At 44.3% G+C, this 26585-nt stretch overlaps 1 protein-coding gene across 2 annotated transcripts; it reads right to left on the bottom strand.

Moving 5' to 3' along the window:
* Window positions 1-11292: 11292 nt before the first annotated feature.
* ZNF662 (zinc finger protein 662) lies at window positions 11293-23951 on the bottom strand. Of its 2 annotated transcripts, XM_059162381.1 has the most exons (6): window positions 23730-23811; window positions 23419-23563; window positions 22039-22165; window positions 21259-21372; window positions 18206-18307; window positions 11293-17169 (listed from the first exon to the last, which is right to left on the bottom strand). In XM_059162381.1, exons 2-6 carry the CDS (start codon window positions 23467-23469, stop codon window positions 16139-16141), a joined length of 1425 nt encoding a protein of 474 aa, XP_059018364.1. In that variant the 5' UTR covers window positions 23470-23563; window positions 23730-23811; the 3' UTR covers window positions 11293-16138. The 2 variants fall into 2 exon arrangements, with proteins under 2 accessions (XP_059018364.1, XP_059018363.1); XM_059162380.1 differs by lacking the exon at window positions 23419-23563 and having other exon boundaries at window positions 23730-23951.
* Window positions 23952-26585: the final 2634 nt, after the last annotated feature.

The following is a 26585-nucleotide window of genomic DNA, read 5'->3' as shown; positions in this document are numbered from 1 at the left end:
ATTTCATTATTTGTTTTTAGGCTGTTGAGTTGAGAAGTTCTTTATAGGTCTTGTATCTCAGCCCTTTGTCTATAGTGTCCATTGCGAATATCTTTTCCCATTCCATGGGTTGCCTCTTTGTTTTGTTGACTGTTTCCTTTGTTGTGCAGAAGCTTTTGATCTTGATGAAGTCCCAAAGTTGATTTTTGTTTGTTTGTTTGTTTCCCTTGCCTTTGGAGACATGTCTTTAAAGAAGTTGCTGTGACTGACGTTAAAGAGGTCTATGTTCTCCTCTAGGATTTAGATGGATTCCTGTCTCACATTGAGGTCTTTCATCCATTTTGAGTTTATCTTTGTGTATGGTGTAAGAGAATGGTTGAGTTTCCTTATTCTGTATATACCTGTCCAATTTTCCCAGCACCATATATTAAGGACACTTTTATTCCCCCATTGGATATTTTTTCTGCATTGACAAAAATTAGCTGACAATAGAATTGAGGGTTCATATGCTGAGTGAAATAAGGCAAGCAGAAAAAAGTCAATTATCATATGGTTTCACTTACTTGTGGAGCATAAGAAATAACATGGAGGACATTATGAGAAGGAAAGGAAAAGTGAATTGGAGGAAATAGGAGAGGGATTTGGACCATGAGAGACTGTGGACTCAGAGAAACAAACTGAGGGTTTTGGAGGGAAGGGGGTTAGGGGTTGGGTGAGCCTGGTGGTGGGTTTTATGGAGGGCACGTATTGCATAGAGCACTGGGTGTGGTGCATAAACAATGAATTCTGGAACATGGAAAAGAAATTATAAATAAATAAATAAAAGAAGCCAATGTAAAAAAAAAAAAGAAGAAGAAGAAGAACACATCAGTGAAACTAGAAGCAGGTTCCTTCAAAGAATTAATAAGATTGATAAACCACTGGCAAAAGTAATCCAAAAGAAAAGAAAGAGGACCAAAATTAATACAATTATGAATGAAAGCAGAGAGATCATGTTAGTCAGATTAGTCAAGGAGATAGAAACAATCATCAGAAATTATTATCCACAGCTATATGACAATGAGTTAAGCAACCTACAAGAAATGGACGCATTCCTGGAAACCTATAAACTTCCAAGACTGAAACAGGAAGAAATTGACAACCTGCATGGATCAATATCTAGTAACGAGATTGAAGCAGTGATCAAAACCTCCCAAAATACAGGAGCAAAGGACCTGATGGATTCCCTGGGGAATTCTATCAAACAATGAAAGAAGAAATAATACCTAGTGTCCTGAAGCTGTTTCAAAAAATAGAAACACAAGGAAAACTTCCAGACACTTTCTATTAAGCCAGCATTATCCTGATCCCCAAACCAGGCAAAGATCTCATCAAAAATGAGAATTTCTGACCAATACCCCTGATGAATATGGATGCCCAGATTCTCAACAAGGTCCTAGCTAATAGGATCCAAAAGTATATTAAAAAGATTATCCACCAAGACCAGGTGGGATTTATCCCTGGTATGCGAGGATGGTTCAACATTTGCAAATCAGTCAGTGTGATAGAACAAATCAATAAGAGAAGAGAGAGGAACCACAAAGTCCTCTCAATTGAAGCAGAAAAAGCACTGGACAAAATACAGCATCCGTTCCTGATTAAAACTCTTCAAAGTATAGGGATAGAGGGAAGATTCCTCAACTTCATAAAATCTATCTATGAAAAACCCACAGAATATCATTCTCAATGGGGAAAAGCTGACAGCCTTCCTTCTGAGATGAGGAACATGACAATGATGCCCACTCTCATCACTGTTGTTCAACATTATACTAGAAGTCCTAGCAATAGCAATCAGACAACAAAAAGAAATAAAATGTATTCAAATTGGCACAGTAGAAGTCAAACTCTCTGTCTTTGCAAATGACATGATTTTTTTTGTGGGAAACCTGAAAGATTACAGCCCCAAACTACTAGAACTCATACGGCAATTCAGTAATGTGGCAGGATACAAAATCAATGCACAGAAATCAGTTGCTTTCTTATACACTAAAATGAAAATATAGGAAGGGAAATTAGAGAATTGATTCCATTTACTATAGCACCAAGAACTGTAAGATACCTAGGAACAAACCTAACCAGAGGTAAAGGGTCTGTACTCGAGGAACTACAGAACACACATGAAAGAAACTGAAGAAGACACAAAAAGATGGAAGACCATTCCATGCTCCTGGGTAGGAAGAATAAACATTGTTAAAATGTCTATACTGCCTAGAGCAATCTATACTTTCAATGTCATCCCGATTAAAACTCCACCGGCATTTTTCTTTTTCTTTTTTTTTTAAGATTTTATTTATTTATTTGACAGACAGAGATCACAAGTAGGCAGAGAGGCAGGCAGAGAAAGAGGAAGGGAAGCAGGCTCACTGCTTCACAGAGAGCCCAAAGCGGGACTTGATCCCAGGACCCGGGGATCATGACCTGAGCCAAAGGCAGAGGCTTTAACCCACTGAGCCACCCAGGTGCCCCTCCACTGGCATTTTTCGAAGTTCTGGAACAAACAATACTAAAATTTGTATGTAACCAGAAAAAAAAAAACGAATTGCTAAGGAAATGTTGAAAAAGATATTCTCCTTTTTGATGGGTCTTTGGTTAGTTTTGGGATTGAAGTAATGCTGACCCCATAGAAAGAGTCTGGAAGTTCTTCTGTTTGTGGGGGTTTTTTGTGTGTGAGAGAGAATGGGTATTATTTCTTCCTTAAATGTTTGGTAGAATTCCTTGGGGTATCCATCAGGCCCTGGACTCTTGTTTTGGAGGGAAGTTTTTGATCACTGCTTCAAACTCGTTACTGGTTGAGTCTATTCAGGTTGTCAATTTCTTCCTGTTTCCATCTTAGTCTGACTATCTATTTTCATTTGTCTTTTCACTATTAAATTTTAGTATGAGAAGGTTCTGGTGCCATATTTGTAAGCTTACTAAGTTTTCCTCACTCCAGAGCTCACCAAATGGCATTCTACTTTTTGGATATAATTTTTTTTCTGCTATTGCCATTTGATTCTTTCCCAGAATGTCCACCTCTCTGTTTACAAGGTGCTACATGCTGTCCACTTTTACTGGAGGCTTTCAAATATTTAATCTCTTTGTTTAAAACTTCCAGCCTTGTAATTCTGCAATCTTGGCCATATCCCAATCTGGTTCTAATGAGGGCTCTGTTTCTTCATACTGTGGTGTTTTTGCAATTTAACACACTTTGTGATTTTTGGTGGAAATCTGTGCATGATGCATTGAGCAAAACCAGTTAAGTAAACTGTCTTTAATGTGACTTGGTGTGTTCTGGGTATCAGTCCCTTGTTCACAATTTGGTGCAAGCTCTATGTGCTTGAAGATATAAATTTCTCTCAGGTGCCTTGTATTTTGAAAGAGGCTTTGTTGTGTATCTCTTCTGTTTACTTTGGGTTTTCCTTGCTACTTCTTCAGTAAGATCTGAGGGTTGATGTTCTTGAGTTGGGCCCCTGGGGATGTGATATTAGGGGCAGTGGTGCCTTGAAACACAGTTGTGTCAATGAGGTTGACCTCAAAGTCAGAGGCTAGCTGACTTTGTTCTTCAGGTGGGCTGGTAGAGGGGCAAGAAGTGGCAGCAGCAGTGATGGGCAAGTTGACCTGAGGAGGGCCACTAGGACCCTACTGGGAGAGGAGCTCTGCCAGGTGAAGAGAATCTGCCTGATGGTGGGATCACCATTTCAGAGGTGCTGGGAACAATAGGGAAGGCACCACTGGCATCTGCTTCAGCTGTCACTGAGGCCGTGGGTTTCAGAGTGTCTCTTTCCTCCCGCCTTAAGAGGGGAATCTGGGATTGGCTTCAGCTTAAAGGAGACAAGGATTGCAGCTGCTTCTGGATCTGGCCAGTCAGGAGAAGGCCTTTGCATACAGACTCACTGCTTAGTGAGATGGAGGGAGCAGGTTTGGGGACACAGCAAGTCAGCCCTGCCTGATACTTGGGAGCGAGCAGGGATCAGCCAGTTAAGTGGACAGGGCTGGGGACAATGACTGTGAAGAGGTGACTGATAGGGGCTCTGACAGAGAGAATGGGGGGTACTAGGGGAGCTGTGTGTCCTCTGAGATAAAGGATGAACAGTGCTGCCCCTCAGTTGGAATTTAGGGTGGCCACTGGGCCCTGACAATCCTGCCTCATCCAGGATCTCTCCTGCTGTGTGTTCCTCCTGGGCACTGGAAAGAGCTGGTGGAGCGGACCTTACTCCAGGCAGGGGAAAGAACTGGAAGGCTGCCAAGTGCTGTCACTGAAAATGGCCTTGGTGTCACCCAGAAATGCACTGGGAGTGCCCTGGAGTGCTGCATCCTCCTCAGATGCTAGGTCTTTAGAGGTGATTCTAAACCTCGGGGGTGGTGGCAGTATCAGAGGTTCCCTTTGTTTTGTCTACAAGGGTTCCCAGTCTTATCTCCTGGTTAGAAAGATAAACATCTTCTGTTTCTGAGGTCTGCAACTGTCAAGTGCCCCTGACCAGTACCTCCAGGTTTGTTTCTCCCCAGTGGCTATGTGCGCATCCTTTCATGATGGCTTTTCCACTGAGAAACCACTGAAGTTGCATCTGGACACCAAGGGCCTGTCTTACTTTTGATGGGGACCTCTGGAGCACCTAAGCCTGGGATATGGCCAGCGTGCCTTCCTCTGTAGCTGTGGGAAACATGAGGTGGGGCTGTATGAGATCAAGAGGCATTTTGTTTGGGACAGCTTTTACAAGAGTTGTAGGACTTCTTGTTGGACATACTTCTGAACTCTGAGGACTGGAGGTATCTCTGTAGGAACCAAGAAGGAAGAGAAGCCTGCATAGATCCCCAGAAACTGAATGAAGACTGTGTACAGCATTCCATTAGGGACCCTTCCCTTAGAGGCTGCCTCTCTGCAGCTGTGGGGTCCTTCTTCTCTTTGGTGGTCTCCTTCCCATTCTCTCTGAGAGCCTTCAATGTGACTTCTCTGTGGATTGGCCTTGGGCACATTGGGTGTTGTGGGTGGCAATAGTGGTCACTACATACTCCTGTACTACACAGGGAGTGAGACTGCAGAGTGTACATGCTGAGGAGCTGGACATACTTGCCTTGGGACCAGATAGCACTGCCATTCCCTGATGGCCTTCCCTGCCAAATTAGGCACCATCCATAGAACATCAAAATTCACATTGGAAATTGATGCCATTAAGTTAGATCCTATCACCCACAAGATTTATCATGGGATCAGGGGACCCATGCATGCGGGCAGCTGCCATTCAGATGGAGATTTTTCAATGTCCCCTCCTCAATACCAGGGCCAGCCCTGTGCCCAGAGGGATGCAAAGCAGGAGGAGGTAAGATGCCTTGCTTGCATGAGCACTAGAGGGCCTGTGTCTTCACTCATTTGCCAGATGCCTGAATCAGAGGTGGTCAGACTCAACCTCTAAATGCCTCATCGTCCCCAGCTATTAACAGAGGAAGCTCTCTGCTCACTTTACCATGTTGGAGGGCAGAACACTCTGGAGCTTGCCTGGTTTGGGTACTGGTTTCCTGGGAGATGTGCTCAGGGCATCCTCTAGTGGCCTGCATGGATCATGACCATACTTTTTACTTCATGGTGACAGAAAATAGGAGCCAGGCCAGCATTTTGGTTGATTATACTCTAGATCCAACAAGTAAGTTGGGAAAGGGATGAGCAGCATATACACTGGCTTGCCTTACCCTTTTCATGGCAGGACCCCACACTGACAATTTGTCTTTGTGTTCCTCCTGCAAAACGTCACTCTCTGCTCTTCTCTAGGGTTCCGTATAGAGAAGTCTTTGATATCTGAAAGAAAGGGAAGAGTCAGGCATGACCAGAGACACCAGGGTAGGAAAACACCCATGGTGGACATGACCAGGTCAGGGCCAGCCTTCTCTGGGCCTGTCCAGCTCAGCCCTTCTGACTCCCAGCCTGGCTCACTGCTGGGCCATTCAGGACTGTTCGCTATGAATCAGTGGTGCAGGCCCAGGTTCAGGGGCCAGGGCAGCGCTGTGGAAGGGGGTGAGGGGGCTGCAGAAACATCTCCTAGACCCTGAAGAGAGGCCTTAAGTACCTGGATGAGACCAGATTCCTCAGGATGAGCCTCATAAAGAGAGACAATGGGTGAGAGCTACAAAAAGAAGCTATGCATTGCAAAAAGAGAGAAATCAAAAAGAGGCGAAAGGAAGGAATATGTTATGGGCATCACGTTGCTGTGTTCATCTGAGTCCTCTGAATCTGCAAAGTAGTCTCTGGGTGGATATGGATGGTACTGACGATGTGGGGGTGGCTGTGGGAAAGGAAGTCAGAGTTAGAGGAAGTAGCAACGCAGACTCCGCTGCTCCAGGAAGGAAGTACCCTGAATTCTGGGTGATTGGCCCTCAGCTCTGAGTCCTCTCCAGGTTCCAGCCCTTGATGTCTGCAGGAAGGGAATGGGTGTCTGTTCTCTGACCTGCTTTTCCAGCCTCACATTCTCTCCATGACCAGGAATGGATGGATGCCCGTGTCCTCCTGTCCCTCCTGCGGGAGATCACTGTCCCCACAAGAGTCTGTGCCTGTTATTACCTTCCTCCCTCCTGACTCCTCTCCTGCCATGTTCCCCTCCCTCTTCCTCTTCTAAGATATGCTTCATTTCCTTTCTACTGTCAACCTCCACCAATCACATTGTTATGAAGTAGAGAAGCACTGGAGGACAGACAGTCCATGTGCTGATACCCACTCACTAAATCCACTGATTCTTCTTGTTGAGGAGTTGCTGTCCTGGGTCTGGCATTGCTGAAGACCTTGAGGGAGAAAGTGTCAATTACCTATGTCTTTCTAAATCTGACATGAACATATTCAGGAGACATTTTTACCTGAAACAACCCCAGAAATTCCTAGAAACATTACAAAGGGTGAGTGAAAGTTAGAGGATGGTAACTTGTCCACTTTTCCTTAGGATGTATGGCCCCATAAACATATAGTCCTGGCCAGAGTTTGGCCCAACCATTGGAAGGAAAGCACTGAGCTTGCCTGAGTAAAGGTCACAGGGTGATCATGACAAGGATGTGATGTGGGGGCAAGGCCAACATCACACGATAGGAACCCTTGGTACTGAGAGGAGCGGTGACCCCTGGACCTGCTGCCCAGAGTTTCTGCCCTCAGGTCAATGACAGGTGATAGGTCAGTGAGTACAGGTGTTTGAAACAGGCCCAGAAGTCTCTCACATAGTCCTCTAGAGTTGCTGCCCACCATGGAGAATCTGCAATGCAGTTGCACATGGGCCTCCCTCAGATGGAAGCACATGCATCCACATGACTCTGGGAAGGGACACTGGAGCATATGCAGTGATGCCAGAGATAATATACTTTAACATATGTGGGTGTGGGAGTGGTCCTTAAGGAGGAGCAAACATAATAGAAACATGATGTTACAAGTCCTAGAAGCTGAGCGAAAGACAGTTACCTCTCATTCACCACCTGGCACACACTGGAACTTTGTCTGTAGGTGAGAGAGTTGTGTCCCTGCACAATTCATAAGAGGTGTGAAGCAAAACAGAACAAAACGAAGATCAGACATTCAGCAGTGGCAAAGGGAGGGGAGTGTAAGTTTCATGATGAACAAAAGTTGTAGAGAGCAAAGCAAGAACAGAATTTTTCCAAGACAGCACACTCAAAGCCCACAGATACAATCCCTCTTCCTATTATGTCATTAAGCTATGAACTGAGCAAATCAGACTTCTACACCTTTTTCCCTATTCTGACTTCACATGCACTTTTGCAGACTCCAGATCAGCAGGTGCAACCCAGTTGTTATCTGGAACCCTCTCCCGTTGATTCCTACCTGAGTCCTGTTTGACCTAGAGAGTCTTCCCCACTCTGGATGGAATCATCTTGAAGGCTCTCCACCATCAAACCTATAGGCACACACACATGAGCAATCTCATTACTGGAGGGAGGGGCCCAGCTATTCTTCCTTCTGTAGTTGAGGTTTTGATGGTTCATCCAGTACTCCCTGATTTTTTCCATGGGTTCTCAAAAGGTTTTTGGGCTTGGTGGAATCTGAGCCCTTCAATAAAACCCTCATCACAATTGTGAACTGAAATGTAACAGAGAAACTACAGTAATCAACTGTTCACACTCTCAAAACCAAACTTAGAAACCAAATTCCAACTCTCAGGTATCCACATGAAATATGGCTAGTGTGACTGAGCAATATGATGTTTTCTTTCCTTGGAATTAATTGAGTTAATGAATGACTGAATGAAATTAGTTATATGCAAAGAGATATAGGATACACCCTGGATAGCAGAGCTGTAGAACCCAAAGAAGAAGGAGATATAACTGCCTATCCCTTCATTGTTCCTTGCTGAGTAATGTGCTGACCTAAAGGGATCATTCATTTTCCAGTATTTCCTGGGCCCATGCACCATTTCCAGGTACTTTTTGAGGTCCTAGGACACCAAAACACTGAGGTCAATACCCACGTCTTAGAAGAAGCAATGTAAAATTCAATGCAACCCCTATCAAAACTCCAATGTCATTTTATAAGAACAGAATAGATCATGCTAAAATACCTATGCAACTTCAAATAGAGAAAACAATCTCAAGCATGAGGAAAAAGTGGAATCTCCACTCTTCCTGACTTAAAATGTGTTATGATGAGCAATGGGTATTATATGCAACTAATGAATCATTGAACACTACATTAAAAAAATGATGTATTATATGTTGGCTAATTGACATAGTGAAAAATTTTAAAAACACGTATTGCAAGCTACAATACTCTAACAATATGGTACTGCCATAAAAATGACAGAGAAAACAGTCAATTAGCATAGAGAGTCCCCAAAAGAATATACATACCTGGGCTCATGATCTTAACAAGGATGCCATGACTACATCATGGAGAAGAATAGCCTCTTCAACAATCAAGAGAATGGAAATGGAGAAGACATGTGCAAATTCACATTGCAAAAGGAACTAATATTCAAAATGTATAAGAAACTCCTGCATGTGAATTACAAAACAAAACAAAAACAAAAACAAACAAACAAAAACAAGAAAGCCACTAGCCCAGTCTAAACATGGAAGAAAGGCTTGAATAGACATTACTTCAAAGAAGATGTACAAATGGCCAACAGACATATGAAAACCTGCTCAACATCACTGATCAACAGGGAACTGCAAATCCAAGGACAAAGAGATATCACTTCACTTGCTCACATGACAGTAACAGAAAGAAAAAAAGGAAAGGAAAAGGGAGGAGACAGGAGGGAAAAGAAAGAAGAAAAAAAGAACCATGAGAATTTTGAAGAGGATATGGGTAATCAGAACCTTTGTACACACAGTGGGAATGTAAAATGATACAGACATAATTAAAAATAGTTAAGAGTTTCTTAAAGAACTACAAATAGAAGTACCACATGATTCAGCAGTCACACTTCTGGGTACAGTGTGAGGGGAAAGGAAACCAGCATCTCTAGGCTACATCTTCAACATTATAAACACTGCAGCGATCTACACAATAACCGGGAAGTGAAAAGAGCCCCAGTGTCTATACACAGGTGAATGGAAAAACTGATGAAGAAAATGTGGTATCTTAGTACAGTGAAATATTATTCCAACTTCAAAAGAGAAGTGAACTTATCATGTGCGGAACCAGGAATGAGCCCGCAGAGCCTTATTCTAAGCATAATATACCAATCACAGAAACACAAATACTGTGTGTTTGCATGACCATGAGGTGTATAAAATGGTCAAAGGCATAGAAGCAGAGAGCAGAGGATTGGTTGCCAAGCACTGGGAGGTGAAGGAAGTGGGGAGTTGCTATCATGGGCTTTCGTCCTGCATGGGAATTGGCCCCACCTCTGACAGATGTTGACATGCCTGGTCCTCTGTGGGACCTACATCCACACCTTTCACAGTCTCTGGACCCACCACAAGCATGTGGGCTTTCTCTCTGTGGTCCTCACTAATGACTAGTCTTCAATGGGCTGTTAAATGCACATGAGCTGCCCTGGGTTATTTGTCCATGGAGGCCACTTAAAATTTTGGGCAATGTTGTGACCTTGTAGATGAGTATCTCCAGGTATGTAATGGATGTGGGACTTGCTCTGTGACTGATCGTCCCATAGCTGAGTGATAAGTGTTGATCGGTGTCCCAGAGCACTGGGACGTGGGCCTGGGTTCCTATTTTTGCTTTTTCATATAGAAGGCAGGGGCTTAGCCCAGTCATCCCTGCAGCATCTCCTTCTGAGGAAAGGGAGTTTTAAGTAAACCTCTAGGTATGGCTATATTGAGGGAAGAGTGTGATATTGCATGCAATACGTTTATATTCATGCCTATGTCTTACGTATGTTTTGAGTTGATTTTCAGTTTCCATATTAACTCAGCATGGGTTGCTTCCCATGTTCCCATGCTTCCCCCGTTACCTTTTCACAATACTTTCACTGTATACATCCTGGGTTCTTTGGTCTTTTGTGTTATTTGCTACCAGTTTCCAGCATATTCCATTCCCCTTCTTCTAGTTTCCTCTTCACACAGGTTTGCATTTTTCAAAGGAACATCAGGGAATCTGATCTGCTACCCCCAGGACAGACATAGCAGAGGAGCTTAGCCCCACTTGCGTGAGTATCCTTTGAATCTCCCACGAAAATAAAATAAACTTAGGGCCTGGGGGTTAGATTCCATGCATGTAGGATTACTGTGTTCTCAAAGGGAATGGGGCACAGTCAAAAAGCCTGTGTCAACCTCTCCATAGGGTGGTTTTGGTGGGCAGGAAACACATCCAAAGGGAAGAGAAATCTATAATGTAGGACACCATCCAAGACAATAGTTGATTGTCTGATAGGCAAATTTACAGTTTTGCTTCTTTGCTCCTCATTTTTTCTCATTTCTTTTTATATTATCAACAAAATAAAATTTTTGTTATATTCTTGAAAATGAGTGAATAACTTTTTATCAACTTTAGTGGGTTCAATATACTAGCAATCAGAATGGGTCTCACAGTTCATTCATACTAAGCAACATACTAAGTCCAGCCTGGACTAGGGATCCTGGAAATGGGGGTGGAAGCTGAAGAATGCTGTGGCTTAACTCCAACACCTGTATCACTTACACCAGGAATATAAATCTATTCTTGGGGGGAAGGGAAGATCAAAGCCAGTTCTTTCTGTTTTCTCTTTTTGCCTATATAAGGAAGTAACTTCTTGCTTACTTCTCAATCACTTGGCAGATAAATGTCTTTCAATTTCAGAGAATATGCTCTACGGGACTCTGTACCTCTCAGTAGTATTGGAACACTGCTCAGGAAAACAATGCATCTGCGGATACGAAAAATACCCGATTATTTCACAAGAAACCAACTTAAAATATAGGTGACATGGCAAACCCCAAATTCACATAGGTCGGGTAGGGGCGCCTAGAAAATATGTCAAAGAAGACAGGAAGTTATCCACTAGAGAATCTGGAATGGAGAGTATTATATTCACATTTGGAAGGTATGCTGAGGTATGACAAAATATGGCTAGTGGTATCCATGAAATTAAGTTTAAGGCACGGGGCATGCCTATTTAGCCACTCAAACTCCAAGCAACTGAGATGATATACAAATGAGCAGCTCGTGTGACTTTTAAGCAAAAGAAAATGAAACATTAAGGTGCTATACTAGAAACCACTGCTTTCAAATACAAGCCTCTATCGGTATGACTATTTGCAAATGACAGAAAATCCAAATTTAACTGGTTTAACAAAAGATGTGTTTTGGCTCACATAGCTGAAAAGCCCAGAGTTAAGTCTCTCTCAGGTAAGGCTTGGACTACTGGCTCAATGTCACCAGGGACCCACTTTTTCCTCTAGTTTGCCATTATCTTCTTTGGTATTGCCTTCATTCTCAGGCTCCACATGCTAACACCAGGAAGCTCCAGACTCCCCCCTCACTTGTCCTTTTAACAGTAAAAAAAAAAAAAAAGTGTTTCCCTAGTTCAAGACCTCATATATTCCTACATATCATATAGAGGAGGACAGAGAGTGTCTTCTTTGGTTGTTTTCAAAGAAAATCCTCTCTCTTTCAGAAGGCCTACTAAATATCTCCTCGTATCTCCTTGGTTCTGTACCCAAATAGGACAAGTTGATAGACCTGGGCTTAGAAAGTTGGGGGTGAGGCCAAACCACGTGGCTGAGAAAGGATGTTTTTCCAAAGATTATTTGGGTTATTGTCACCATAAAGAAGGAGAATGGATGCTGGGAACCAAATCAGAGATGAATAATATGGAACCCTGACTTGACCCTGACTTGACCATGACAAAGACATGCTCAGAATTGCAGATACTGGTTTGCAACTGAGTTGCTTCTAAGACAACTCTGTAGCTCCCTCTGAGTTGTAAAACAGAAGGGATTTTATTATTCGTTACCCCCAAGAGATTCCGGACAGAACAGCTAATTTTCATGTGTGAATGACGCTATACCCTATTTTTACATTTCCTCACTTTCTGATCCTACTTTTGAAAACTTTGAAGACAAAATTTTACCATAATCAATTTTGATTTTAATATATTGCTAATTGCAATTTACCAAAAAGTATCTTAAACTTCTAATTTCTCTTTCATATTTAAATTTCTCCAAAATTTAGGAAGTGAGTATTAATTTCATTCCTCTTCTGACTTTGAGATGCGTGGGAAGTGTCATTACAAATTGGAAGGTCTTCCATGTTATGAATCCTTCACCACAGACTACGGTCTTTTGATATTGGCTCAGGGCTTTCAAGTACCTGTCTCTGGGGCTCTGGTAAGGAGAAAACTAGTCAGGAATTCTCTTAGTAGGGGGCATCCATTTCTACATGCTATTTCTTAATCCCTCTGAAATACACATCTTTTGCTGTATTTTGGTAATTCTCTCATTGCGATACTCCTAAAATTTGTCTTGCCATTCCACCACTCTGCCTACAAATATTTCCATCTTTGAGGAAAAGAGTTCCTAGGGTTGATTAACTTCCATGATCCTCCTCCATTAATCCAAACTGTTTCTTCTCTTTTGTGGTTCCATTTCTATGGGTTGCTCTTCTATTCATTATCTCTCTCCCATTTTAGGATACTGATGTCATCTAGCATACATATCCTTACTCTGGGAGCTTATTAATATTTAGGATTCTAATGATCACCTCCTTGTAGCACTAGTCCAAGCATTCAACCCTCTATTAACTGTGCCTGTGTAATGTGTCCACTGGTAATATCGCCAATCTCTCACTGAGTGTTCTTAGTATCTCTTCCTGGCACTTCCACCTGTGCAACTCCCTAAATTGAATTGAATTGTCATGTCAACAATTGAATTGTCACCAATCATACTGAATTGGTGTGTCATAGGGCTCTATCCTGGGTTCTCATATTTTGCTATACTCGCTGGAGGCAGTACCATCCAATAGAACTTTCTGAAATGATGAAAATGTTCTAGGTCTACACTATCCAGTATGTTCTGGTCAATATAAGAACCGAAAAATTTAAATACCTACATATAGGTATTTAAATCTAAATCTAAATTAATTTAAATCTAATTTAAATACCTACATATAGCCCCTGGCTGCTGTGTTTGGTAGAGCAACTCCAGGAGATTTCATTCATTTCTTCCCATGGCTTTAAATACCTTCTGCTCATTTGAGGACTTCCAGTTGCAAAAATCTAGATATGACCAGCCCTGAGCTCTAGACCACATATACAACCACCACTTGAAATTTCTACTGATATGCCTCATACCTATCTCAAATGTTAATCCATAACAGAGTTCTCAGTTTCTCCTTCCCCAAACCCATTCCCACTCTTATTCATTCCAATAAGTGGTCTGCTGTCTAATTCTCAATTAGATTAAATGCTCAAACCACAAACCAGAAAGCTTTCCCTAATTCTGTCACTCCTGCATCCACTGTTAGCAGGTCACTGATTTTTATTTCCAAATTGTATCTTAAACACATTTTCTCTCCATTTCTACTACCACCACCCACTCCAAGTCATTATCATCTCCAATCTGGATTGCTAGCCATCTCCAACATGGTCTCCTTTCACTTTCCTCCCTCTACAGGCCATTGGCTACTTATCAGTCAGCAATCATCCTAAAATGTGAATCCAACATGTCATTCCTCCACTGAATACCCGTTAATGGCTTTTCACTTAGGATGGAATTTAATGATCTGGTCCACCTGTGTCTACAAATTTAACTTATGCCTCTCCTAATCTTGATCATTATGTTATACCCCCAAAACTTTTGGTTTCTTGAACATGCCAAACCTTTCACACATCAGAGTCTGCAGAGCAGTTCCCTCTGCCGGTTGTTCTTCCCATTCTTGATACATGTGCCTTCTTCTTATTCTGATTTAGCTTTAATATTACCTCTTAGTCTAGGCCTTCCCTGACCATTTATATAAAGAGGCTCCCTCTCCATCATTCCCTCTCTCTGCTGCATTCATTTCCTTCATAACACTTAGCAATTTTTTAATAAATTACTTGATTTTTTTTGTTGCTGCTATTTGGTCTTTCTCACTAGATGAATGTTCCAGAAAGGCAGGAAGCAGGTCTGCCTTACCATTGTTCATGCAGCACCTAGCACAGTGCTTTGCATATAAGCAGGTGCTCAGTGATATTTGCCTAATAAACTTCCCCCAAATGCCTGTTCACATCACTCATTTCCATTCCTTGGTTCTGTGTAGTACTAAAGTTTCAATGCTTATTAGAGGTTAACCTAACTGGACTATGCTAAGCCAAGTTCTCCTTACTACATGGTTTTAGGCTTCAGCAATTAGATAGTATGTTTGTAATTTTCGGGAAGTATTAGGTTAGTCCAAGCCAGCCTCTGGCTTCTCTTCCTTGCTCCTTAGTCAACAGTTACATTACCTGGTAGGGAACTTCTAAAATGGAATGCCTAATGAGCAGAGGCAAAGTGCAAACTGAAAATTGGCTCTAAAGGTGAAGTCTGGAATGTAAATTTCATCTGTTTTGTCCAGCACTCTTCTCTGAATAGGGCCTTTGTTTCTCTAACAGTCAGTAGCTTACTGCCTGAAGCTCCAGCTTACTCTGGAATGTGTAATATCATGACAATAGAAGGGAAAGCCTGGAAATGCATTGGGGTAGTGGAACAATGAGAAGGGTTGTAGCTATACACATTTTTATGAAAACAAAACAAAAGCCTACATTTTCCCAGTCCCACAGTGCTATCTTCTAACACAAGAGGAATCAGGTGTCTCAAGACTGCACATCTCAGACTACCCTCCACTACTTTCCTTAAGTTACCTTGGTGACCTCAAGGTGGACCACAACCTCAGAGGAAGAAAGAAAGTTCTGGAGTTGGCAATGTAACTGCACTGTTATCTACAGCAAATATGGTTTTAAGTGAGGTAGACTTATGAAAGCTGAGTACTTATATATAAAAAGAATACATCCAGGAACACACAAAACCAGTAAAAGTGGCTGTCTCCTTTTTTGAACTATTTCAACTTTTTTTTTTTTATCATGAGCATGTTATAGCTAGTCAAAAATAAATATGCTTCAAAATTTAAAAAACATAAAAGAAATACAGTGTTGGTCCTCAAAGAGCCATTTAGCTGGACTTACATAAGACATTAGAATCTAAGACAGCACATAGTGAAATACCAATTTGGACAGTACTGATGACAAGTAGAAGAGAAAAAGAGATCTGTTTGGCTGAGAGAGCTGGGTCTTAGATGAGGAAGGGAAATTTTTAGCCTAGGGAAACTTGAGCAAATAGAAATGAGCAGCAGAAATGTGCACAAATAAAGAACAGTAAATCTAGAGTCAGATAGACCTGCTTCCAATCTCAATTCCATAACACATTAGCTAAGTGACCTTGAATGAGTTTTATAACTTCTTTCAACCCCAGACTTCTCATTTGTAAAATGAGGAGTACCCACCTGAACAGGATTCAGAGAAACTAAAGATTGTATGTAAAGTGGTTAGCATAGTATCTGACAGAGCAGACACTCAACTAAAATTTGCCTAGCATGAACATGGTAGAACAGGACGACCGGTCTTGCTAGATCAAGGGGAATCTGTTCAGAAGGGGCAAGATAATACTGGTGACTAGAGTTAAAACAAACTGTGGACAACCACCTCGTTTTGTCTCCGGAGTTCCTGGTGCGTAAGAATTACAAACAAGTACCGTTATTATGTGTTTGCTAATGTTCAAGAAAGTGAGCGGTTAGACAATTGCAGGGTTTCTCTCTAGCATGGCGCCTCTGGTGCTTAATCAGAACGGAATTCTGACTGAAGGCCTTCCCACAGTCATTACATTTATAGGGTCTTTCCCCAGTATGGATTCTCTGATGTCGGATAAGGTGTGCCTTGCAGATAAAGCTTTTCCCACAGTCTGTACATTCATGGGGCTTCTCCCCCGTGTGGACTCTCTGGTGCTGAGCAAGATCGGAGTTCCACATGAAGCCTTTCCCACAGTCCGTGCATTCATAAGGCTTCTCCCCAGTGTGGATTCTCTGATGTCGAAGTAGGGCTGGGTTCCGAGTAAAGCTTTTCCCACATTCCTTACATGTATATGGTTTCTCCCCAGTATGGATTCGCTGATGTTGTGTAAGGCTAGTGTTCTGACTAAAGCCCTTCCCACATTCCTTACATTCAAAGGGTTTCTCTCCAGTATGTATTCTCTGGTGCCGAATCAGGTTTGATTTCCAAACAAAGGCTTTAGCACATTGTTGACACACATAGGGTTTCAACCCGGTGTGAATTCTCTGATGTGCAATGCAATGTGATCTAAAACTGAATGTCTTCCCACATTCCTTACATCCATAGACTTTCTCTCCATTATGAATTCTCTGATGTTGGTCAAAGTCTTCATTTTGATCAAAACACTTGCCACATTCTTCACATATATAGAACACCCGCTGACTGAGAATTTTCTGATGGATAACAAGGTGGGTATTCACATCAGTGTTCTCCGAACTATCTTCTCCTGACACCATCTCATCTTTGACAATCACTTCTATAATATCATTTGCAGTGTTCTCTACACTTCTCCCATTTGAGTAGTCAGACCATCTCCCTAACCTGCTTTTTAACTCCTCACAGGTTTTTCCAAACCAGAATTCCTGGGAACCATACCACCGAGGTCTGCGTGATACCACCATGTGGTCCTTTGGCTCGTCAAAATGTTCCTCCTTCAGAGCACAATCTTCTTTCTCACTTTTCAACACACCCTCTGAAAGAAGAAATCAAAGCTGCAAATGTCATCATTACCCAGGACAGAGTGAGTAAGGTCACCAAGTGGTACTATTGTGTCCATTTCACTCCAAGTGCCACCCCTGTGTCTCAGTGGCCCTGCTCTAGCTGAAAATGGCACAACAGGGATATCATACAGAAAGTAACCAAAGCGTATGCCACAGTAAGGCAAAAACTAGACAGAGTCCCTGAGGGCTACGATTCCCAAGCACCACGGGAGCTCTCCAGAAATAGATGAGTTGAATCTAAGGGAGACAAGTCAGAATTTCTTTTAGGTAGTCTGGTTTCTAACATGAGAAGGCCAGGTTTCAGGACAGAGGACCTGTTCAGAAATAACAAATCCTTGTGGTATACCTGTGGAACCTGAACTTGTCACACACAGGGGGAAGCAACAGGGAGAATCTTCCTCATACTGGTCAACACTAAAAGGAAATATGGTCTTCTCATTCAATCCAGTTCCCAGTTCCACCATGAAAAGCGCTTCCCCAAACTACTTCAGGCAAAGACTGCCACAGTGCTTTGGTTACACCTCTGTTACAGCATCGGACTTTGCTGTAACTATACATTTATGCCTATGTATATGTATGTATATGTTTATGTAAATTATACATTTATATATATGTATACGTATTTATGTGTATGTATATGTAGAATGTACCATTAGACTGTGAGGCCCTGCAAGAGAGGGGCCATGCATTACTTGCTTTCTGATCCCTAAAAACTAACAGAATGAATAAAATACAGCATTTACTTTTAAAATTTTGGTTGACCATAGCAGCCAGTAGATCATCTGTTCTGTTAGAGCCTAAGACCCAAGACCCACCCGAACTAATTGATCATGTCTGAATGAAAGCTGAAGTTAGAGTTTAACTTTTCTCTTCATTAAATGGTTGACTTGGGGATTTCTCAAGAGATTTTTATTTAGAACATAAACAGTAAAATGGAATTTTAGCAATTTACAAAAAAAGACAGTGGAAAACGTGCCTGGGAGGAAAGCGCTGGTTTCCCTCACTTACCAGTACAGATTAGGCTTGGACCCTCTCCTTGCGATTTCAGGTTCAATGGCTCTTCCACCTGCTCAAGATGGGAGATCCCAGCAGGCTTTAGAAATGGACATCCTGCCAGGGTCAAGATATAAATAAGGCTGGCTCAGTCAGAAGATTGGGGTGCGTTAGGAAAGGAGCAGAGATGGAAGTGGTAATGGTTAATGAAGGTAGGTGGAGAGACTAGTACACAGGTGACCTAAAACTTGAGAACAATATAAAGGATAGAAAACAGGTGCACAGCAAAGCTGGGATTCCATCAGTTTCCCAGAACATGAAAATGAATCACTCATTTTTAAATGTCAAGAAGAAATAGGAGAGACAAGGTCTCTTCTTTACCTCCCCTAGAAGGCAAAAGCAAACTGACATAGAAAACAACCCGGATGGGATGGAATTGCAAAGAGTAGTTCCTGAGGCTATGTTGGGAAGCCACAGTCCTTTAGCTTCCTCCCTCTCTATCCACCTATCTATATTGCCTTTGTTAGGGCCAATTTAATGTTAAAACTTGTTTAACTATTAGGGCCTGCTTAGCCAAAGCAACTCCATATTGCCTAGGTAGCCATATTGTTGTTTACATCCACAGACTTCATTCCGGGAATAAAGGCCCCCGTAGCTCCTGGTATGGTTCCGGGTATCGATTCTGGGAGTAAATGCCTTAACAACAGAAGCCACGTACCTTGGGTCTGAGGTTAAGCCCTATAAAACCAGCCTGTGAGATCGGGAGGGGGTCGCTCTCTTCGGAGGCGGCCCTGGCTGGTCAGTCTGACTTCTAATGCTTGGCATAGAATAAGGCTTCACATAATTTTCACTTTGTCTCAGTCTCTTTCCCCTGGCCAGTCAGTCTAACTTCTAATGCTTGGCATAGAATAAGGCTTTGCATAACTCTCACTTTGTCTCAGTCTCGTTCCTTTGATAACGGACGCCAATACCTTCTCTTTCTACAAAGGGCCAACTATGGGTCAGTCTCTCTATGGCACCCATTAGACATGGCCCTAAAGCCTCACTCAGCCATTTCCAGAAGTTACTTCTTATTCTAATGACAGACACTTCTAATAGCAAAGGTCCACTTGAATAAACTTTTCTTTAGGCTTAGCTAAGATTTGTCTCTTTGGAACGCCCATCCAAAGCCTCTTAAAAAACAAAACAAAACAAACAAACAAACAAACAAAAAACAGAACAATTCTTCACCCTCCAAATGACCGCCTTCTATATTGCAGAAGCCAAGGCCTGTGTGTCCCCTGATATTCTCTTCTTTAAGATGAAAATGGACTTCAAATAGGGGCATGTACTCAAAGGAAGTTTTCTACAGGTCAGGGAGCTGTCAGCTTTCTGCCTAGACCCAAGATAGGAAATTCCCATGGGTGGTAGGAGAGTAAGCACTGAGATCCTGAGAGAAAGCAGTGGACACTACAGTTGTCTCTCTACATCCAATCTACCACCACCACCAACCTCCCTCCTCCCATCATCCCCACCATTATGGAGTAGCCATGCCCTTTGGAGGGGAGTGCTCCCAACCGCAGTTCCTAGTGTAGCCCTCACTGGTCTAAGTCAAGCGGGTTAAACTATCCCACTCAATCCAAGAGAGATAGTTTCAGAAACTGGCAGTCCAGGCCAAGACAATCAGTGCATGCTTCTCTGGCCACAGAGATTGGTTTAGAGTTGCCGTAAGACTTAAGATGGTACTTCGCAAAGGCCTGAGGAAGGCCTGCCCTATTTCTCTTTCTAGGTATGAAGAAGCAGAGCCTTGGTTACAACTACCAGTCATCTTTTTTTTTTATGTAATATTTCTTTTTTATTTCTTTTCAGCGTAACAGAATTCATTGTTTATGCACCACACCCAGTGCTCCATGCAATACGTGACCTCCATAATACCCACAACCTGGCTCCCCCAACCTCCCACCCTCCCGCCCCTTCAAAACCCTCAGATTGTTCTTCAGAGTCCATAGTCTCTCATGGTTCATCTCCCCTTCCAGTTTCCCTCAACTCCCTTCTCCTCTCCATCTCCCTATGTCCTCCATGCTATTTGTTATGCTCCACAAATAAGTGAAACCATATGATATTTGACTCTCTCTGCTTAACTTATTTCACTCAGCATAATCTCTTCCTGTCCCGTCCATGTTGCTACAAAAGTTGGGTATTCATCCTTTCTGATGGACACATAATACTCCATAGTGTATATATAACTACCAGTCATCTTACAACCACAAGAGGAGCCAGACTGTAAACAAAGCCAGCATACAAGGAGATATAAAAGAGCAGAGAGTGAAACCTGGATCAAGGTGTACCTGCACCCTACCTATGAACTTCCTACTTACATGAAACAGTAAATTCCCCTTTTTTGTTTAAGACAATCTGAATTGGGTTGTTACTTGCAATAAAAAACATCCTAATATGGAAAGACTGCCAGACACAGCAAGGAGCTGTGAGAATGGGGAAGTTGAAGGTACAGCTCAAGTTCCATCTGCCCACAGAAGAGCTTCTGCAGGAAGAAGATAGAACAGGGCCAGGGAGGCAAAAAGGGGACACAGTTGTCACTAGGAAATTAGGAACAGGAAAGCCCTGTGTTGGGCCGAAAGGAATGCCAGGGCTTTGCCCACCAGAAACCCCTGAATTGGAACTATAAGTCTCAGGGTTATTGGGCCTTCTTGATTTATAATGATAAAGAGGGGCATGACACCACAAAAGGGCAGTCAGAATCTTCTGCTGGAAGACTATAAGGAGGTAGAGAATGTAGAAAGGCCAGCCCAGTGTGTCAACAGCAAAGTCAGGGAGAACAGATGAACGGAAGCCATGATAAGAACAGTGGAGATGGGTTCAAGGCCAAACAGGTGAATGAAGAGGAGCCAGGGTGAATAATAAACAGACTCAAGGAGATGGAAAATCGTGGGAGCACGGAAAAGGAAGAAAAAAAAAAAAAGGAATTCCACTGGTGACTAAAGCACTAGGTTAAGAGAATGCATACTGATTACATTTTAAAGATCAAGACAAAGGAACTGGTCAGATGACTGGCACCTGTCCTCACTCACCTGAGGAGATGCCCCTCGGGCCCTCTCCGTCCAGAGCTCCCTGAGGAGCTTTGCACCAGGGTGCTTCCCCTCGTTCCAGCTGGGAAATCAGAGCCGGTTTAGGAAATGGAACTGCTGCTTTCGGGGAAGGAAATGGGACAGGCAGGTGAGAGGGGTGACAGAGAGCAATCCCAGGGCTCCTCCCAGGCTTTGTCTTCAGGGGTGGAGGTGAAAGAAGGGAATTAACTAGGGAGAGCAAGAAAAGGAAGTCCAGGGGAAGGGACCAGAGACTGGGGGGCAGAGCAGGGGAGCAGGAGACTTACAAAGGACAGGAATTAGAGTAAGAGGTGCTCAGTAACAGTCTGAGTAAGCAATGGATGACTCCACTTATTGAGATTGAGCTTTCTTGTTCTCTCCCTCCCTTCAGCTCTCAAGTTCAGACATCTGCATGAGGATGCTTGGTACTGGGTTCGATCTCCCAAACGGAGCGGGTGGGAAACTGAGCACTTGGTGGGGCACCGGGAATCTGGTGGGGCATTACTGGGGCACCAGGAATCTGCTCTTTTTCTACTCTACCCCCAGATGGGAGTCAGGCAGCTCTCACCCTGGGACAAGAAAGTCTGATATGAGGCTCAAATGTATACCAGGACTTCCCACTTCCCAGCAACCACTGAGGCTGGGTCATTAAGGTTCCGAGGTTGCCACTCAGGTGGGGGTTATCAAAGACTCCTGAGCTTCTAAGGCAGAAGGAGCCAGGAAACTCTGAAGGGCAGAAGCAGAGTCCAAAAATAAAATCCTTACCCAGGGAAGCCACAGCCCCATAATTCTCCAGCATCACATCCCTGTACAGGACCCTCTGAGTGGGAGCCAGGCTGGTCCACTCGTTCTCAGAGAAGTAGACAGCCACATCCTCGAAGGTCACTAACTCCTGAAACAACATATGTTTAAGTGCCCTAGGACAATCCCAAACCCAGGCCTGGAATAAGGGGTAGACCAGGCACTAAGGAGTACTGGAAGGGATGCCAGTTGAGTTTCTGGATTCTGAAGGTCTCCGGAACTCTCTGCCAATTGGCACCCCTACTTACTTACAAAGATACAAGGGATCAGCCATCAGTTTTTCATGTCTTTTCATCCTTTCTTCTTTTTCGTGAATCTCTGCAAGTTTTCCCTTTTCATCCTTGTGGCCCAATGATCTGGACTCTAGGTACCCTCCTTTCCCACAGCAGGCCCTTTGTCAGAGGTCGTCAACCCTTGCTAAGAAGTACAACTACCATCTATTGACTGAGCCTTTGGCAGGCACTTTACCTATATTAAACTTTGCATATGCCTCACAGCCTATGAGGAATGGATTAAATTCATTTTATAGAAGAAACTCGCTCAGAGAATCACTGCCCCCAAAGTTCCAGAATGGAGAAAGAATTCAGGGCTGTTTGCCTCTCCAGCTGTTCTCTACTGGGCCACACTGCCTTCTAGCCTCACTGCAGCCACCCGCTGCCCCTTTGTGAGACTCTTTCTCTTCTCTCCCTCCCCCTCACTGTCATGGGCCCCAGAGGCAGCTAAAGGCACCTCAGAATACCCAGGCTGCTCTGGAGATCCACACTCTGACTTGACTCCCTGCACTCTGCCACTCCAGCACATTCTCTCAAACGTGGTACCCTACTCTCTTCCTCACTTCTCAGTCTCAATGCCCCCCCCCCCCGCCCCCCGCCGCCCTTTCCTGTATCTCTGGGAGCCCAAGCTTCTGCACTTTCTCTTACCTTCTTCCTTAAGAAACACAAGCAGGACAATGAAGAGCCATCAAGGTTTCTAATTCCAAGCCACTGCCTCATCTCCATACTACTGAGAGGCTGATACTGCTGCATTTCAAGTAGGTCCTGGCCTTACAAAGTCAGCACAGCGACTCACCCAGCACCCCAGGGCTCAGACTGGCTGGTTCACCCTTGCCCCGCCTCAAAACATCCAAATCCTCTGCGCAATTCCACTGACTGTTCAAAGGCCCCGCTCACCTGCCAAGAATCGTCTCCGGCACCGCCACCCCCCCATCCCCTATCCTTTCAACCTGTCACGAACCCAAACCCCTGCCTTGCCCAGATCTGTGTCCTCGCACCTGCAGCTCCCCCTGCCTGGAGATGCAGTTCCTCCCTCTGGGGCCGGAAAACTCAGATTCATCCCGAGACCCACCTCAAACATAACCAGTTCTGTAAAAACCAGGGACATGGAAATGCTGGACATTCGTCGCGGCGCACAGCGCTCTGTGAACACCTCTGCCCCAGCGCTTGGCTCCCGCCTGTGCAGCTGCACGTGTGTTTTCCCTGCTGGCGCCAGTCTGGAAAATGTCGAATCCGTTCTGCTCCCTGCCTGTTCCTCCGGCCCCTCCACTCTGGGCTGCACCCCGATTTCCCGGTTGCCGCACTGCCCCCTCCGCCCCTCGTTGTGGGCCTAGAGCCCGGGGCAGAGCCGAGCCAGCTTCGTGGCTCCGGCCCCGCACTCACCGGGCGCGCCCGGACCGGTGCGGGCTGTCCCAGTAGCAGCTCGAGTGCAGGGCCGAAGGGGTCCCCGATCGCCAGGGCCGCAGCCGCCATGGCCCAGGCCGCCCTCCCGGGAAGCGAGTGCGCGCCGGGCCAGACCGGCGGCTGCCCAGGGTTGGGGAGGGACGCTTCGGACCCGGGCGGATCCGATAGGGCGGCCCCGCGCCCGGCAGCCGGCCGCGCACGTTCGGCACTCCACGCCCCGCGAGGCGGTCCAGCCCCGCGCCAGCTCCCCACGCTTTTGCGCGAGCCAGAGCTCCGCACCGGAGAGGTGGAGGCGGCTGCACTCTTGCCACTCTGGCTTCTCTAGGACTGCGGAGGGCGCCACGTCTCTGTGGTCCTCCCTTCTTGCCCTAAAAAGAAACAGGGAGCCCCGAGCGCGTCCGGCTCTTCCAGAGACGCTAGCTGCCTCGGGGCGCCGCTGTGGGGATGCAGGGGAGCGGGCGGTTGGGGAGAAGGCTACCTCTGGGAATCCTTTCCCAGCCCTCCTCTTGCCACTGACCACCCTTCTGCTCTCCTGCACTGCGCTCGTAGGATGGATGCTAGTATGAAAGAGCACTTCCTTCTCTTGACATGCCTGTTCATAGATCTCCATCCCTTGACGGGGCTCTACATTCCCAGAGGGAAGCTAATAGCCTTGATCGTCTTTGTGCCTCGGTATCTACCCAACGTCTAGCACCTCTTATGGCCCAGTTTCTTTAAGTGCTGAGGAATACTTGTCCAATAAAGGAATGAATAAATGTTGAACCAGTTTTTCAGGTGGAGAAAGAGAGGAAATGGCTTATCTAACGTCACATAGCTTGCCGGGAAGTTAAACCTTTAAAAGAAATTGTAGAAATAAAAGAAGACCGCCAAAATGAGAACAAGCAAAGACTATTTATTCAGAGCTTGCTATAAGCAAGGGAGTCAACCACCATCACTTGCATTTGGCAGAGACTACGCGGGGCAGAGAAGTGGGAAAAGTATTTATGGCTGGAAAGAGAAGAGAAGAGAAGGAAAGGAAAAAGGAGGAGGAGGAGGAGGAGGAGGAAGGAAGGAATAAACGAATAAACGGAAAGAAAAGAGAGGAGAGGAGAGGGGAGGGGATGGGGAGAGACTTCAGGTATGCTCTGATTGGAGATCCTTGGCTTGGTGGTTGGGGGGGGGGGGGCGTTGCTCACTAGAAACAAGGCACCTTATGTGAGTGGTTGGGGGGAGGATATTAATCAAATTCTGGCTCTTTGGTGCTGATTGCCACAGGGTTCCTTTTGGCTTCCTGGACTGATTGCTGCAGGCTATGGGTCCGAGTTCTATTTTTCTATATGGTCTGGCCATTTCCCATTTGTATATATAGTCTCTTGGGGTGAACAAAGTAGGAAGATGTCTGCTTCACTGAAATTCCAATTCAGAGGCTCAGATTCCTGTCGGGTCCCCTAGTATTAAGGGCTTACAGATACCTTACCTGTGAAAAATCACAGAACAAAGGAGACTTCAGATGAGATTCCTGATTTGTTTGCATGCTTGTTTCTAAGAGGATACTGGAGAAGCTCCTGAAAGGACAAGAGTGAATAGTCTGTGAACACTGAGAAGGAAGCAGTGAGTCTGACCCTGGGAAAGATCACAGGAAGGATAAGCACACAACAAATCCTCCCACGATCTTCTTAGGGACAAGATGGAGAAAACTGTGCTCAGTACAAAATAATCAGGGGGAGTTTTAGTTCAGAATAAGGAGCCCTCAGGTGCCTGATTATTAAGTCATGGTCCACCAGAAAGAAGGTCTTCTTATGGACCAGCATTTTGGTTCAAAACTAAAGAGGAGATAGTCCATATTCACCATATATTTCTACTCTTTCCATTCTTCTTCCTGTTAAACACACAGCAGGCACACAGCAGGCAAACAGCAGGCAAGGTCAGGGCCCTGTCCCAACTGACTTGACCAGGAAAGATACAAGAAGTCGCTTTTAGATTCATACAATATATTACTTATGTAAACAGCAAAAGGAGCAGAGAGCCTGATGCGGGACTCCATACCAGTATCCAAACATGCCAGTCCCCAGATCCTTGTCTCACACACCAAACACAATGACACCAAAACAAAAGGGGGCTCAAGGAATCCTTGGTGAGGAGCCAACTTCAGACTGTAGCTTAGCAGTGTTACAGTCTGTAGTTATATCCAGAAGGCCTCATACCTCTTCAGAATCTGAGAGGCAATGAGAAATTATCTCCTGATCACCTCCCACAAGAGATAGGGAAGGGAGTGGGAGATGGGTTTGAAAGCCTGTAAAGCCCCTCTCGTCCTCTCGTGTTCTAGAAGGATCACAAGGTGTTCTGCCATGACTCAGAGTAGCTGTTGTTCAAGCTTTTGCCTTCATGGCTTACATATGTGCAAACTAGCCGGGACACTGTGGTGAAGCCACTCCCCTACAATAAGACCTCCCAACTGTTTACACATAAATATTCTCAGGAATATGAACTACCACATAGGTTATCAGATACTCTAATTAGTTGTACTGATAGAGGCTTTGGTCAAATACATTCCATGTGTCTTAGGCAACTTCAGACAAAAATGACCATGATAGTGACATGTAGTAGTATAACCAGGCCCACTGGAAATTGGACCATAATCAGGCTCCTCATCCAATCCAGCTAAATAGGTCATTAATCCAAATGAGGCAAGCGATAATGGCAATGACCCATACCCCTCCTAAACTGGCCAGCAAAAAATCCAGGGCAGTACAATTGTCCATTACCATTCATGCTAGAGAATTTAGAACAATCAGCGGTCTGTGAAAAATGTACAAGAAGTCCAACAATAACAGCATGAGCCTAAAGAGAAAAATT

Source organism: Mustela lutreola, chromosome 2, assembly GCF_030435805.1.
Source record: "Mustela lutreola isolate mMusLut2 chromosome 2, mMusLut2.pri, whole genome shotgun sequence".
Classification (NCBI taxonomy): domain Eukaryota; kingdom Metazoa; phylum Chordata; class Mammalia; order Carnivora; family Mustelidae; genus Mustela; species Mustela lutreola.
The sequence above is the reverse complement of the archived record's forward strand: the minus strand, read 5'-3'. Positions and strand labels throughout refer to the sequence as shown.